This window comes from Biomphalaria glabrata, chromosome 16 (genome assembly GCF_947242115.1).
Source record: "Biomphalaria glabrata chromosome 16, xgBioGlab47.1, whole genome shotgun sequence".
Lineage (NCBI taxonomy): Eukaryota > Metazoa > Mollusca > Gastropoda > Planorbidae > Biomphalaria > Biomphalaria glabrata.
The window spans coordinates 19,554,767-19,570,409 of NC_074726.1; the positions used below are offsets into that span (position 1 = coordinate 19,554,767).

A 15,643-nucleotide genomic window follows, 5' to 3' on the forward strand; every position below is an offset into this window, starting at 1 on the left:
GCCATTCTCAACGTCTTATTATCTTTTGGGCATTGGTATTCTCAACATCTTATCTTTTGAGCATTGCTATTCTCAACGTCTTATCTTTTGGGCATTGATATTCTCCACGTCTTATTATCTTTTGGGAATCGCTATTCTCAACGTCTTATCTTTTGAGCATTGCTATTCTCCACGTCTTATCTTTTGAGCATCGCTATTCTCTACGTCTTATCTTTTGATCATTGCTATTCTCCACGTCTTATCTTTTGAGCATTGCTATTCTCAACGTCTTATCTTTTGGGCATTGCTATTCTCCAAGTCTTATTATCTTTTGGGAATCGCTATTCTCAACGTCTTTTCTTTTGAGCATTGCTATTCTCCACGTCTTATCTTTTGAGCATTGCTATTCTCCACGTCTTATCTTTTGAGCATTACTATTCTCCACGTCTTATCTTTTGGGCATTGCTATTCTCCACGTCTTATTATCTTTTGGGAATTGCTATTCTCAACGTCTTATCTTTTGAGCATTGCTATTCTCAACGTCTTATCTTTTTAGCATTGCTATTCTCAACGTCTTATCTTTTGAGCTATGCTATTCTTCTAGTCTTATCTTTTGAGTATTGCTATTCTCCACGTCTTATCTTTGGGGCATTGCTATTCTCCACGTCTTATCTTTAGTGCATTGCTATTCTCCACGTCTTATCTTTGGGGCATTGCTATTCTCCAAGTCTTATTATCTTTTGGGCATTGCTATTCTCCACGTCTTATCTTTGGGGCATTGCTATTCTCCACGTCTTATCTTTTGAGCATTGCTATTCTCAACGTCTTATCTTTGGGGCATTGCTATTCTCCACGTCTTATCTTTGGAGCATTGCTATTCTCTACGTCTTATCTTTTGAGCATTGCTATTCTCAACGTCTTATCTTTTTGGCATTGCTATTCTCCACGTCTTATCTTTTGAGCATTGCTATTTTCCACGTCTTATCTTTGGGGCATTGCTATTCTCCACGTCTTATCTTTGGAGCATTGCTATTCTCTACGTCTTATCTTTTGAGCATTGCTATTCTCAACGTCTTATCTTTTTGGCATTGCTATTCTCCACGTCTTATCTTTTGAGCAGTGCTATTTTCCACGTCTTATCTTTGGGGCATTGCTATTCTCCACGTCTTATCTTTTGAGCAGTGCTATTTTCCACGTCTTATCTTTGGGGCATTGCTATTCTCCACGTCTTATCTTTTGAGCATTGCTATTCTCAACGTCTTAATATCTTTTGAGCATTGCTATTCTCAAAGTCTTCTTATCTTTGAGGCATTGCTATTCTCCACGTCTTATCTTTGGAGCATTGCTATTCTCAACGTCTTATCTTTTGAGCATTGATATTCTCAACGTCTTATCTTTTGAGCATTGCTATTCTCAACGTCTTTTCTTTTGGGCATTGCTATTCTCCACGTCTTATCTTTTGAGCATTGATATTCTCAACGTCTTATCTTTTGAGCATTGATATTCTCAACGTCTTATTATCTTTTGGGCATTGCTATTCCCAACGTCTTATTATCTTTTGAGCATTGCTATTCTCAACGTCTTATCTTTTGGGCATTGCTATTCTCCACGTTTTATCTTTTGAGCATTGCTATTCTCAACGTCTTATCTTTGTGGCATTGCTATTCTCAACGTCTTATCTTTTGAGCATTGCTATTTTCCACGTCTTATCTTTTGAGCATTGATATTCTCCACGTCTTATCTTTTGAGCATTGATATTCTCAACGTCTTATCTTTTGAGCATTGATATTCTCAACGTCTTATCTTTGTGGCATTGCTATTCTCATTTTCTTAAATGCTACGACCGACAGTAGACGAAACTTGAGTGATATCAACGTTAGCACTTTATAGATCTTTTAACAAAGACCTATCTTTCGCGGGGAGGATTGTGACGAACCGTTTTAGCTCACTCAAGATATCACTCAGGTCTAAGCATTCAATTAATTTATTTGCACGCTATTAATAATCAATTTTACTAATTTAGCCAATCAAGCGCTAAAAACACAGCCACCACCTCTCCAATCCAACCCCACCCCTTCAGCATCGATGTCACATTTTACTATCCCCACCTTGACACGTCTTATCTTTTGAGCATTGCTATTCTCCACGTCTTATCTTTGGGGCATTGCTATTCTCCACGTCTTATCTATTGAGCATTGCTATTCTCAACGTCTTATCTTTTGAGCATTGCTATTCTCCACGTCTTATCTTTTGGGCATTGCTATTCTCCACGTCTTATCTTTGGGGCATTGCTATTCTCAACGTCTTATCTTTTGAGCATTGCTATTCTCAACGTCTTATCTTTTGAGCATTGCTATTCTCCACGTCTTATCTTTTGAGCATTGCTATTCTCTACGTCTTATCTTTTGGGCATTGCTATTCTCCACGTCTTATCTTTGGGGCATTGCTATTCTCCACGTCTTATCTTTTGAGCATTGCTATTCTCAAAGTCTTATCTTTGGGGCATTGCTATTCTCAACGTCTTATCTTTTGGGCATTGCTATTCTACACGTCTTATCTTTGGGGCATTGCTATTCTCCACGTCTTATCTTTTGAGCATTGCTATTCTCAACGTCTTATTATCTTTTGGGCATTGGTATTCTCAACATCTTATCTTTTGAGCATTGCTATTCTCAACGTCTTATCTTTTGGGCATTGATATTCTCCACGTCTTATTATCTTTTGGGAATCGCTATTCTCAACGTCTTATCTTTTGAGCATTGCTATTCTCCACGTCTTATCTTTTGAGCATTGCTATTCTCTACGTCTTATCTTTTGATCATTGCTATTCTCCACGTCTTATCTTTTGAGCATTGCTATTCTCAACGTCTTATCTTTTGGGCATTGCTATTCTCCAAGTCTTATAATCTTTTGGGAATCTCTATTCTCAACGTCTTTTCTTTTGAGCATTGCTATTCTCCACGTCTTATCTTTTGAGCATTGCTATTCTCCACGTCTTATCTTTTGAGCATTACTATTCTCCACGTCTTATCTTTTGGGCATTGCTATTCTCCACGTCTTATTATCTTTTGGGAATTGCTATTCTCAACGTCTTATCTTTTGAGCATTGCTATTCTCAACGTCTTATCTTTTGAGCTATGCTATTCTCCTAGTCTTATCTTTTGAGTATTGCTATTCTCCACGTCTTATCTTTGGGGCACTGCTATTCTCAACGTCTTATCTTTTGGGCATTGCTATTCTCCTCGTCTTATCTTTTGGGCATTGCTATTCTCCACGTCTTATTATCTTTTGGGAATTGCTATTCTCAACGTCTTATCTTTTGAGCATTGCTATTCTCAACGTCTTATCTTTTGAGCTATGCTATTCTCCTAGTCTTATCTTTTGAGTATTGCTATTCTCCACGTCTTATCTTTGGGGCACTGCTATTCTCAACGTCTTATCTTTGGGGCATTGCTATTAAAAATTAGATCTTTACTTTTGAATTTTGTGACATAACATTCCAGCGTAAGAAATCCACTTGAGAAAATGAAATCATTTCATGTCGCAGACTTGATCCTGGAAACAAATAATCCTACAGGACACCAGAAATATAGAGACACAACCAGAAGTATAGAGACACAATATAAATGAATTGAATTACTAAACTGAGAACGAACGTTTTCAAATAAAGAAACCCGAATTTACTCTTTATATCATCTCTGTCTGTCCGTGTGTCTGTCTGGTATAAAGTTTTTACACGTTATTTTCTCCCACACCCATTCTCGGATAGAGTTGAAATTTTGTACAATTGTTCATTGGCGAAGACAATACTTGAATCAATAAAAAATGTTAATCAATTAGTCAATTAACAACTGGTAATTAATTATTTTGTTGTGAACTTACATAGCCTGACAAATAGTATAAACAGTACTACAAAAAAAGCTTATAAAAGGGAAATAACTGCACATTCACAGCCAAATCCATCAATACTGTGAGAATTACTTTACTTTTTCTCTAGTCAAACAATTTAATTGATTACCTGTAATTAACTAATTAATTGGTTACTTTTCTTTTATTTATATTTTGTTAGGGACAATGAATAATTGTGCAAAGCTTTAATTTAATCCGAGAATTGGAAATGGGAGAAATATCGAGTCACATATTTGTACCAGACAGATAGACAGTGAGTTGTATGAAGCTTTTTACAAACAACTAAAGAAACCATTGACAAACGTGTTAAAAAAAAGTCACTTTGATAAAGAATTGACAAAGACATTTTTCAATAGAAACTCTCCCCTCCCCCCCGCCCGAAAAAGTTGTTTATGATTGCGGTAAGAATTATGGTAGAAAGTCTTCTACTCACACACTCGCGCACACACACAACGCATCATGCAACACACATATGTCTTTTCCACACGTTCTGTAGCGAGCTTTGGTGAAGAGGCGGGACAACTCCGTCTAACCTTTCTACTTAAAAAGTAGTAGACTTTGACTTGTACTACTGGGCGATGTTAGTCAACAAGGGGAGACTAGCACTTCTTTGAATCTGGGCTTTGATCGCTGCAGACGACCCTCTCATCAATCAGTAGCCACAACATAGGATGGTGCTGTTTGGAAACTAGGAGAGATAGAAGAGCGGGATATGTCTTTGGCTGTGTGTGTATGATATTTTTAATTTTATCATAATTTCACCCCCTTCATCACCCCCCCCCCCAACAAATAAAGAAAGTAAAGATAGTGGAAGTGGCAAAGAGCAGGTGACGCAGGGTTATCCAGGTTCCTAGTAAACATGATTACGAGGATGTTGTGTTGAAAACACAATGCACAGCCTTCTTCGCATCAATCGGTGCCATGTTTTTATTGGAAGAAGTTTGGCATCATGAGCAGGGCATCCAGTACTGAGGGCTAATTTAGTTATCCTTCACACTTTGAACCCGAGATCTAGGGGATGACACAATGCACTTTGCACCTTCACCACCTGTTCCTTTCCAAAAAAAAAAACAAAAAAACTTCGACCTTTGAACTCGCTTGAGAATAGAAGAAACTCAATAAAAACTAGTCGTGCATTTGGTTCTTTCAATTCAACACTGTTTTCATCCTGTGCCTTAAGTTCCCCTTTCAGACCTTGCGACATTTAGGACAGACGATGTAAAGATCGTTTCTGTGGCTCAAATTTAACGAGGGTGTCATGTGTCCGTCATAACGACCAAACATCTTTACTTTTCCCCAACTAATGTCAAGTACCCATTAGAGCTGGGTGGACTCAGAGGCGCCTTAAAGAAGCCTGAATTAAAAATCCCAGTCTTCACCAGGATTTGAACCCGGAACGCCCAGTTCAAAAGCTAAGCGCTTGCCCTTTCAGCCACCACGGATCCTGTCGTGTAAATATTTCTTTGAAACTTTGAAAGAAAGTGTATCTACTTTAGCATTGGACTTGTTATCTAAGTGCTACAATTAACTTGACCTAATTAGGCATATCTGCACTGCAAGAACTTCAGATAGATTATTTCTTCTGTGATTTAGTTCTGAAGTTTATTTACCGGCAACTTGTTATTCACCTGTTCTACAGCTGTGATGTAAGCTGGATGAACCACCATGAAAAATGGCCATGCCCTGTTGATATATCAGGTAACAGGCGAGAACAACCACTGCATGGATTTCACTTTTGACACCAGAGACAGCCGTTTGTCACGTACCCAATACGCTGTAGCTTGAGTCGAACTTACAGTTGTTTAAAATTGTATTTTCCCATAAGGTGTCCTTTTTTTAGGATTTTTTTTTTTATTTATAAAAAAAAAATAAAGTGTCCTTTAGAGCATTGAATCTCTTTAGCCAAAAATAAAATGTCCTTTAGAGCATTGAATCTCTTGAAAAAATAAAATGTCCTTTAGAGCATTGTACGTAATTACAAATGTTTGTGAACTTTTTTACTTTTAGAAGTAACTTATAGGACAGAAAACACTTCATTTATTGATACACATTTGTTAAAAAACATTTTTAAAAATCTAGAACCATTTGAATAAATATGTTCAATATAGGCTATGCAAATATGTCCCTTACTAAATATTTACTAAATGTTTCTGTTTTGTGCTTTCTTTTTAATTTGTTTTCTTTAAATTAGACCCTACATTGCTTTAAATCTCAAAGATATCAAGACGCCCAGTTATCTCTTCTTTAATGGGTGCTGGTAGATAAGCGCTGTGTGTACCAGAGTTGTCTCCTCTGGTTGAAGTCAGACATTAACATTGCATTGATCACTGCGTACGTCCCCGTTCTTTACTTTGTTATCAGAGACTACCTCGGACTTGATCGATGGGATAACAAAGGGAGGGAGCGATAGGTAGCTCGATAAACAAAGAATTTAAAGGCAATTAATTAGTCTTAGTCTTAGTCTTAGTCTCAAACAACAGAATAACAAATGAGCGACTCGCAAAGAAAATGGCGTGTTAGTGCAAAAGTAACTGAATAAAAAAAGTATCTAATTAACTCCAGTTAGTAGCAACTATCTGCTTGTAGAGTTTGCTGTTCTAGGACTAGCTCAAGGATTATGTTTTGTCTGCCATGAAAGAATCGTGTGATGTATTCTACTGAAAGTTGCAGTTGGGATTGAACCGTAGCACACCGTCATAACGAACCTGATAGCTCAAACTTTTTTTTTGTCTGATTTTGTCTTGGTTTTTTTTTCTTGAATACATTCTATTTTTTGCTGTGTCAAGCTGGAACAAAAACCAAACAAAAAAAAAACAAACAAACTAAGAGAGTGTTTGTGTAGCTGTAGAGTTTGTCTTCGGTTAAATGTATTGAAAAACGCGAAGAGTAAAATTGAGATATGAAACTTAGGGTTTGTGTGGAACTGAGGATGTAGAGCTGACCTGTTGCTATGACCTACGTGGATGTAGAACTGACCTGTTGCTATGACCTACGTGGATGTAGAGCTGACCTGTTGCTATGACCTACGTGGATGTAGAACTGACCTGTTGCTATGACCTACGTGGATGTAGAGCTGACCTGTTGCTATGACCTACGTGGATGTAGAACTGACCTGTTGCTATGACCTACGTGGATGTAGAGCTGACCTGTTGCTATGACCTACGTGGATGTAGAACTGACCTGTTGCTATGACCTACGTGGATGTAGAACTGACCTGTTGCTATGACCTACGTGGATGTAGAACTGACCTGTTGCTATGACCTACGTGGATGTAGAACTGACCTGTTGCTATGATCTACGTGGATGTAGAGCTGACCTGTTGCTATGACCTAAGTGGATGTAGAACTGACCTGTTGCTATGATCTACGTGGATGTAGAGCTGACCTGTTGCTATGACCTACGTGGATGTAGAACTGACCTGTTGCTATGACCTACGTGGATGTAGAACTGACCTGTTGCTATGACCTACGTGGATGTAGAACTGACATGTTGCTATGACCTACGTGGATGTAGAACTGACCTGTTGCTATGACCTACGTGGATGTAGAACTGACCTGTTGCTATGACCTACGTGGATGTAGAACTGACCTGTTGCTATGACCTACGTGGATGTAGAACTGACCTGTTGCTATGATCTACGTGGATGTAGAACTGACCTGTTGCTATGACTTACGTGGATGTAGAACTGACCTGTTGCTATGACCTACGAGTATGTAGAGCTGACCTGTTGCTATGACCTACGTGGATGTAGAACTGACCTGTTGCTATGACCTACGTGGATGTATAACTGACCTGTTGCTATGACCTACGTGGATGTATAACTGACCTGTTGCTATGACCTACGTGGATGTAGAACTGACCTGTTGCTATGACCTACGTGGATGTAGAGCTGACCTGTTGCTTTGACCTACGTGGATGTAGACTTGACCTGTTGCTATGACCTACGTGGATGTAGAACTGACCTGTAGCTATGACCTACGTGGATGTAGAACTGACCTGTTGCTATGACCTACGTGGATGTAGAGCTGACCTGTTGCTATGACCTACGTGGATGTAGAACTGACCTGTTGCTATGACCTACGTGGATGTAGAACTGACCTGTTGCTATGACCTACGTGGATGTAGAACTGACCTGGTGCTATGACCTACGTGGATGTAGAACTGACCTGTTGCTATGACCTACGTGGATGTAGAACTGACCTGTTGCTATGACCTACGTGGATGTAGAACTGACCTGTTGCTATGACCTACGTGGATGTAGAACTGACCTGTTGCTTTGACCTACGTGGATGTAGAGCTGACCTGTTGCTATGACCTACGTGGATGTAGAGCTGACCTGTTGCTATGACCTACGTGGATGTAGAGCTGACCTGTTGCTATGACCTACGTGGATGTAGAGCTGACCTGTTGCTATGACCTACGTGGATGTAGAGCTGACCTGTTGCTATGACCTACGTGGATGTAGAGCTGACCTGTTGCTATGACCTACGTGGATGTGGAGCTGACCTGTTGCTATGACCTACGTGGATGTATTGCTGCTAGCACAACGACCTATTGCTTTTATTTTTTCCTTTAGGACTGTCCGGTTAGAGCTGTGGCTGGACTCGGGCACGTTCTGAGGCGCTGAAGTCATCTCTTCTAGTTCGTTTTAAAAGAAAGTTGGTCGACCAAGTGTGTCTCCTAACAAACAGAAAAACAGTGATTGTGTGTCAAGCAAAGGAATGTGTATGTGTTTGTGTGTACGCGCCTATGTGGGTGTACACTACTCAATAAGGTTTCCGGTAGACTTTTAAGATGTTAATCACTAATTACTAATAACACCCCCGCCCCCCCCCCAAATAAAAAAGTACAAAAGAGTACTATTGAATACAAATCTTATGAGGTTTAACTGGCTCATACTAGCCTCATACTAGCCTAATATTTAAATAAATAACCCAAAACGATCAGTTCATTAATAAATTCATGTGTTATTAGCGATTCATCATTCATAAATTACTTCTAATTCATTACTTCTAATTCACTACTTCTCATTCATTACTTCTAATTCATTATTAATTCGTTACTTCTAATTCATTACTTCTAATTCGTTACTTCTAATTCATTACTTCTAATTCGTTACTTCTAATTTCTTACTTCTAATTTGTTACTTCTAATTTGTTACTTCTAATTCATTACTTCTAATTCGTTACTTCTAATTCATAAATTCTGAACGTCAGATATGCCAAGAAAAGACAATATATTGTGTCTCAGAGCAAAGTATTTAATATTCAATCAACACTCAATCTCAAATGCATTATTATCTTCAAGTTTAGTTTTCTTTGAAACATCACCTTGGCTTTTATCATTGTGCTAGCAATCAGGCGGACATCGCATTTCATCAATGTGCTAGCAATCAGGCGGACATCGCATTTCATCAATGTGCTAGCAATCAGGCGGAAGTCATTAGACAATAAACTCAAAGAAATCTTTGGTCTGAACTACTGCAGTTTTAATCATTTTCTATGAGCTCTTCTTTATAAAAGATAAAAAAAAACTAGGAAAGAATGGTTAGAGTTAGGGTTAAAGTTAGGGTTAGATCAGGCTTTCAAGACTGATGAAGTTTTGAGCGAAACCAGATGATCACTTTCAAGTGTTAGTCATTAACTTTTGATTCTACCGTGAACTTTGATGCTACATGCGGGCTCCCGCCAACTTATTCTTGTTAAGCTATTTTACTCCCAACTGAGGTCAAGTCGACCTCAGTAAATACCTGGTAATTCATTTTCTTGAAATCTTTATTTAAAAAAACGATAATAACTTTAAAAACAAGTTTCATCAATCTTATTGTATCTGAGTTTTCTCTAAACAAGATTATTAAGAAAAACGATGTATCTGTGGGGAATCTCTGTTGTTCTTGTAATTCTATTGAACAGACATCAAAGGAATCTATTTGTCAAACGTGTTACACAATTTGTTTGTTTTTTTAATATTTTTTTTTTCAATTTTGTTGTCAGATTGATTTTGTCTGGAAACTTCTTGCCGAGAGAAATGTTTGTGTTCTTGTTTTAAACTTCATCTCTTGCATGCATGGAAACGATGAGTGTCCATTGGGCTTGGTTCGACAACATTTTGTCAGTTCAAAAGTTACGATCAGTTGGTTGAGTAGCTTGACTTGGCTGAGTTGAGTTTGATGAGCTGTTTGACTAGGCTGAGTTTGTTGAGTTGATTGAGTTTGATGACTTGATTGAATTTGATGAGTTGATTGAGTTGGATGAGTTGAATGAATTGGTTGAGTTGGATGAGTTGAATGAATTGGTTGATTTGGATGAGTTGAATGAATTGGTTGATTTGGATGAGTTGAATGAATTGGTTGAGTTGGATGAGTTGAATGAATTGGTTGAGTTGGATGAGTTGAATGAATTGGTTGAGTTGGATGAGTTGAATGAATTGGTTGATTTGGATGAGTTGAATGAATTGGTTGAGTTGGATGAGTTGAATGAATTGGTTGATTTGGATGAGTTGAATGAATTGGTTGATTTGGATGAGTTGAATGAATTGGTTGAGTTGGATGAGTTGAATGAATTGGTTGATTTGGATGAGTTGAATGAATTGGTTGAGTTGGATGAGTTGAATGAATTGATTGAGTTGGTTGAAGATGGATAAGAATGTGACTATGTCAACTAGCGATGCTATCCAAAGAATAAAAGCCAGAAACTATTTCATTTTGGATGTAAATAAATCAAATAAATTGAGAGAAACGCGCGGCCTGTGCATACATATAAGAGAGAGAGAGAGAGAGAGAGAAAAAGAGAGAGAGAGAACAGTAGAATGTTCAATTTTTTGCTGACTAAATATTCTGTATTGTCTACATCTACTATGGTACTTTTATCTTGGTGATAACCAGCTCATAACTACCAGTCAAGTTAGCACAAAAACATTGGTTTCAAACCGCAAGCACCAGCAACTTTAAAATTCTTCGAGTAATGTAAAAACCATTTCCAGCCGTGAGTGTATCTATGTAGACACTATCTCCATCATCCATGGCTCTAATAATCACACAACAGAGAGGGTGGGGGCAGGTCAGGTAATTCCAATCTTTTCTGCTTGCTTTCAAACTTGTTAAGTAATTTGTTGGGGTTTTTTTGTTCTCGTGATCTCAGTTTATTTTGTTAGTTTATAGAGACTTCAAAATGGCTGCCCAGATTTTGGTTTGCTTAATCTTTTTGGTTGCTTTTGTTTGTATGTTTGTATGTTTGTGTTTTGTTAAAGAAAATATTTCTTGTTGACATTTGAAATTTGGGATGTTTAGTTTTCGTAAGAAATCTGAGATTTATTTCTTAATCAGGTTTCAGCAAGTCTCGTGTAGTACATGATCATAGAATACAGAAACCAGTTTTAGACTTTAGAAACTTAGAGTGATATGAGCATATAGATTGTGTGTATAAGATCTATCTATCTATCTATCTATCTATCTATCTATCTATCTATCTGTCTGTCTGTCTGTCTGTCTGTCTATCTTGGAGGTGGAGGTTTTAGTGGACCTGTGGGAGGTGGAGGTCTTAGTGGACCTGTGGGAGGTGGAGGTTTTAGTGGACCTGTGGGAGGTGGAGGTTTTAGTGGACCTGTGGGAGGTGGAGGTCTTAGTGGACCTGTGGGAGGTGGAGGTTTTAGTGGACCTGTGGGAGGTGGAGGTTTTAGTGGACCTGTGGGAGGTGGAGGTTTTAGTGGACCTGTGGGAGGTGGAAGTTTTAGTGGACCTGTGGGAGGTGGAGGTCTTAGTGGACCTGTGGGAGGTGGAGGTTTTAGTGGACCTGTGGGAGGTGGAGGTCTTAGTGGACCTGTGGGAGGTGGAGGTTTTAGTGGACCTGTGGGAGGTGGAGGTCTTAGTGGACCTGTGGGAGGTGGAGGTTTTAGTGGACCTGTGGGAGGTGGAGGTCTTAGTGGACCTGTGGGAGGTGGAGGTCTTAGTGGACCTGTGAGAGGTGGAGGTTTTAGTGGACCTGTGGGAGGTGGAGGTTTTAGAGGACCTGTGGGAGGTGGAGGTTTTAGTGGACCTGTGGGAGGTGGAGGTCTTAGTGGACCTGTGGGAGGTGGAGGTCTTAGTGGACCTGTGGGAGGTGGAGGTTTTAGTGGACCTGTGGGAGGTGGAGGTCTTAGTGGACCTGTGGGAGGTGGAGGTTTTAGTGGACCTGTGGGAGGTGGAGGTTTTAGTGGACCTGTGGGAGGTGGAGGTTTTAGTGGACGTGTGGGAGGTGGTGGTTTTAGTGGACCTGTGGGAGGTGGAGGTTTTAGTGGACCTTTGGGAGGTGGAGGTTTTAGTGGACCTGTGGGAGGTGGAGGTCTTAGTGGACCTGTGGGAGGTGGAGGTTTTAGTGGACCTGTGGGAGGTGGAGGTCTTTGTGGACCTGTGGGAGGTGGAGGTTTTAGTGGACCTGTGGGAGGTGGAGGTCTTTGTGGACCTGTGGGGAAGGCGGTCTTCGTGCTTCTTTTAGTAAACACAACTCAGCTCGAGTCGGGATTCGAACACGAGGCTCCTTGATAGGTAGCCAAGTATATCACACAGCCACCCGGAGCAAACTGCCTCTAGCTACATTTGTGCGAATGGCCAGTGGGTCCGTACCCGAATGGGTCTGTAGGGCCATAGAAAGGGCCGTATGGATGCCACTAAGACAGGCATTATATTAATAATTAAATTATTGATCATTATCATCAACGATACACAAATTATAAGCAGGATGGGATAGGCCCCTCTCAGTAACACATCACACAAAGGTAATTAGTTTGATCCGTTGGTGGCAAAATGTAATCCTTTTTTTTCACCCTCTATTTCTGCCTCTCTCTCTCTCTCTCTCTCTCTCTGTCATCCTCTTTTTCTGCCTCTCTCTCTCTCTCTCGGTCACCCTCTATTTCTGCCTCTCTCTCTCACTGTCACCCTCTATTTCTGCCTCTCGTTCTGTCTCTCTGACAGCCCAAAAAATATCAACTCAAATCTCTTCAGAGAGAAAACCTAACTGAATGACATATTGTATAAACAAAGTGCCTGGGGAAAGTAAAAACTAAAGTTGGCAATGTTCAGTCGTTCAGTGAAAAAGAAATACAAACTCAGTTCTTGCTCTCTTTATGTCAAACATGGACTGATGGAATCTATTTAGTTTCTAGAGAGAACATTACAATTGAAAAATATTATTTTAATTTTAACTAATATCAATTTTACAAAGCCTATACCAACTCGTTTTGTCTGTTTTGTCTGTCTGGTAAAAAGTTTGTACACATTATTTCTCCCACACCCAATCTGGGATGAAGTTGAAATTTTGCTAAATTATTTCTTTTACCTGACAAAACAAGAATCAATTTTTAAAAAATTAACAAATTAGTTATTGAATAACTATTGATAATTAATTATTTTGTTTAAAATCGAACAAGGTTAAGAAATTGTACTTGACTGATTTGGTGGTATAAGTTGAATTAGTATCTTTATACTTTGTAGATAGAAAAGTTTGAAACTAACAATAAATAACTAAAAAAAACTTCTTTTTTTCATGCGGACAGTGGCTTGTGTATCGGCTCGGAAGGATTGAAAGGCTTTAGCTCTTAAGTTCAAACTCAGGTCGTTCAACTTTTGTTTTTAAATAAGTGCATTTAAAAAGTGATCACTTTAACATTTAGATAGTTACCCCATTCTTTTTCTTCTTTACCTCCTTTTCACACCTAGTCCAAGTGATGGGATCATAGCGTCTTCAAAAGCTAACAGCTTGAAATAGAGCTAAAGAAAAACAATTGGTAACAATTAATTTATTTTGTTAGTCTAGATTTAATACAAATTTAATGACATGACTGATCCAAATTAAATGATACAATTACATTGAATATAATTTTGTGTTTTTTTTTTTAGTGACCCACGAAAGTGGAAAAGACGCTATTAGTTTTGTGTGAACTGTCTGTCCGTCTGTTCGTCCGTCCCGTTTAGATCTCGTAAAATAGAAAAGATAGTGAAAATCCGACATCACAATATTTTAGACCATTCAAAATTTTGATGCAACGGCTACTTTTTTCTTTTCTAAAAGCGAAAAATCTAATTTTTTAAATCACTTATGCAAGCAGTTTTTTCATAAAAATACACCACATTTACAACTATTAACTATTAAACACTCAAACACTTGTGGCTCGTTATTAAAAAGGCAACTACCGTCCATATATTCAACACATTTATGCAAACAGTTGTAGATTTTTGTCAAAAATTTTTGTTTTTATATTTGTATTGTTATTTTATTTCCACAGTGCACTTTTTTAACGGAAATGTTTTTTTCAAGTTTGTAAATCATTGTACTTTATAATGTAACTATTTAATTTGTACTAATAGAATATGTATCTTTTTGTTAAAAAGAAAAGAGGGGGGAAAAAAGCCCAATAAAGAGGCCAATAGCCCAAAAAAGAGGCAATGCCCAAAAACGGGGAAAAGAAAAGAAGCAAAAGCCCAAGGATTCCTAGGATGTAAACAACTCGACAACTGAAGTCAAAAGCTAAAAAGCTTTTTTTAAAAAAAATGTTGTTTTTTTCTTGAGGATTCGAAAAAGAGATTGAGCCTTTTCAAAACAATTAGATCAATTATAAGACATCAGTTAGGCCAGGGGAGTCGCGGTGGCTGAGCGGTAAAGCGTTTGGCTTTCGAACCGGGCCATGAGTTCGAATCCTGGTGAAGACTGTGATTTTCAACTTCGGAATCTTTGGGCGCCTCTCAGTCCACCCAGCTCTAATGGGTACCTGAAATTAGTTGGGGAAAAGTAAAGGAGGTTGGTCGTTGTGCTGGCTACATGACACCCTCGTTAACAGTAGACCACAAAAACAGAAGAACTTTACATCATTTGCCCTATAGACCACAAGGTCTGAAAGAGGAACTAGTTAGGCCAGGTTCACATTTAACTTTACATTCACTTTCACTTATCCTTTGATCTGCTGGACCGTTGGGGAACTACACAAGATCTGTCAATCTTCTTTCTCCATTCTTATCTGTCATTTGTCGTTGATATAATTTCATTCGGATGTTCTTTCTGAAAATATTGAAGCCTGCCTGGGTGGACCACTTCGGGGGCCGATTTTGAGTTTGTGTTTCCTTGTTTATAGTGTATTTATATTTTTCTTGTTTTTTGTGGGATTAATTTGTCTGCCCGTCTTTCGTTGTCGAGGTCTGAGTTCGGAGCTGTTGTAACTGGCAGCTGGTGGCAGTGTGATCGGAGCAAGCTGTTGTAACTGGCAGCTGGTGGCAGTGTGATCGGAGCAAGCTGTTGTAACTGGCAGCTGGTGGCAGTGTGATTTCTTTCTGTCAAATTTCTTTTTCGCCTCTTTCAGCCCCTACAGCCAGTCTTGCTCCAGTACTTACAGTGTGGCGCCGTGTTGCTCTGTCGCTTTCTGTAGTCTCACAGTCCCAAGAGTCAGATTCTGTAATGAGTTTACAAGTTGAGAGCTGTCTTTCCATCGCTTAGCTGGCAAAAAAAAAATTCTTTGAAATTCAAACATTTTTCTTTTTTATTTTGCCCACCTGGCCTGCTTACTAAGTTATGACTGCATCTAAATGGTTTGTATACTTTGCATATTAGCGTTCTGAAGATCTGTGTCAGGCATGTTATTTTAAAAACGCTAGATAACGACAATTTAAAGAAAGCTTGTTTATACAAATAAAGAAAATAGATCAGAAAATCATAAATAGGCCTTTTTCTTTTTATTTTAAAGGATGAAATTTGTTTCATTAAGTTTCAAGAGTTGATTAGCTTATCAGCCT

The 15,643-nt window shown here is 38.7% G+C and overlaps 2 protein-coding genes across 2 annotated transcripts; one reads left to right on the forward strand and one right to left on the reverse strand.

Annotated features, from left to right (window-relative positions):
• Positions 1–9,753: 9,753 nt before the first annotated feature.
• Positions 9,754–10,530, forward strand: LOC129923451 (homeobox-like protein HDP1). The gene is made up of 2 exons (XM_056014360.1): positions 9,754–9,783; positions 10,075–10,530. The coding sequence occupies exons 1-2, from the start codon at positions 9,754–9,756 to the stop codon at positions 10,528–10,530; spliced, it is 486 nt and encodes a 161-aa protein (XP_055870335.1).
• Positions 10,531–11,379: 849 nt separating this feature from the next.
• On the reverse strand, positions 11,380–15,340 carry LOC106073526 (proline-rich protein HaeIII subfamily 1-like). The gene is made up of 3 exons (XM_056014368.1): positions 15,245–15,340; positions 13,576–13,630; positions 11,380–12,326 (listed from the first exon to the last, which is right to left on the reverse strand). Exons 1-3 carry the CDS (start codon positions 15,338–15,340, stop codon positions 11,380–11,382), a joined length of 1,098 nt encoding a protein of 365 aa, XP_055870343.1.
• Positions 15,341–15,643: the final 303 nt, after the last annotated feature.

Coding starts and splice junctions, on each gene's coding strand:
- LOC129923451 (XM_056014360.1), top strand. CDS start 9,754: ATGTATCTGTGGGGAATCTCTGTTGTTCTT. Junction 9,784..10,074: donor GGGGAATCTCTGTTGTTCTT/GTAATTCTATTG, acceptor CTGTTTGACTAG/GCTGAGTTTGTTGAGTTGAT.
- LOC106073526 (XM_056014368.1), bottom strand. CDS start 15,340: ATGGAAAGACAGCTCTCAACTTGTAAACTCATTACAGAATCTGACTCT. Junction 13,631..15,244: donor GAGCAACACGGCGCCACACT/GTAAGTACTGGA, acceptor GTTTTTCTTTAG/CTCTATTTCAAGCTGTTAGC. Junction 12,327..13,575: donor GATCCCATCACTTGGACTAG/GTGTGAAAAGGA, acceptor CCTTCCCCACAG/GTCCACAAAGACCTCCACCT.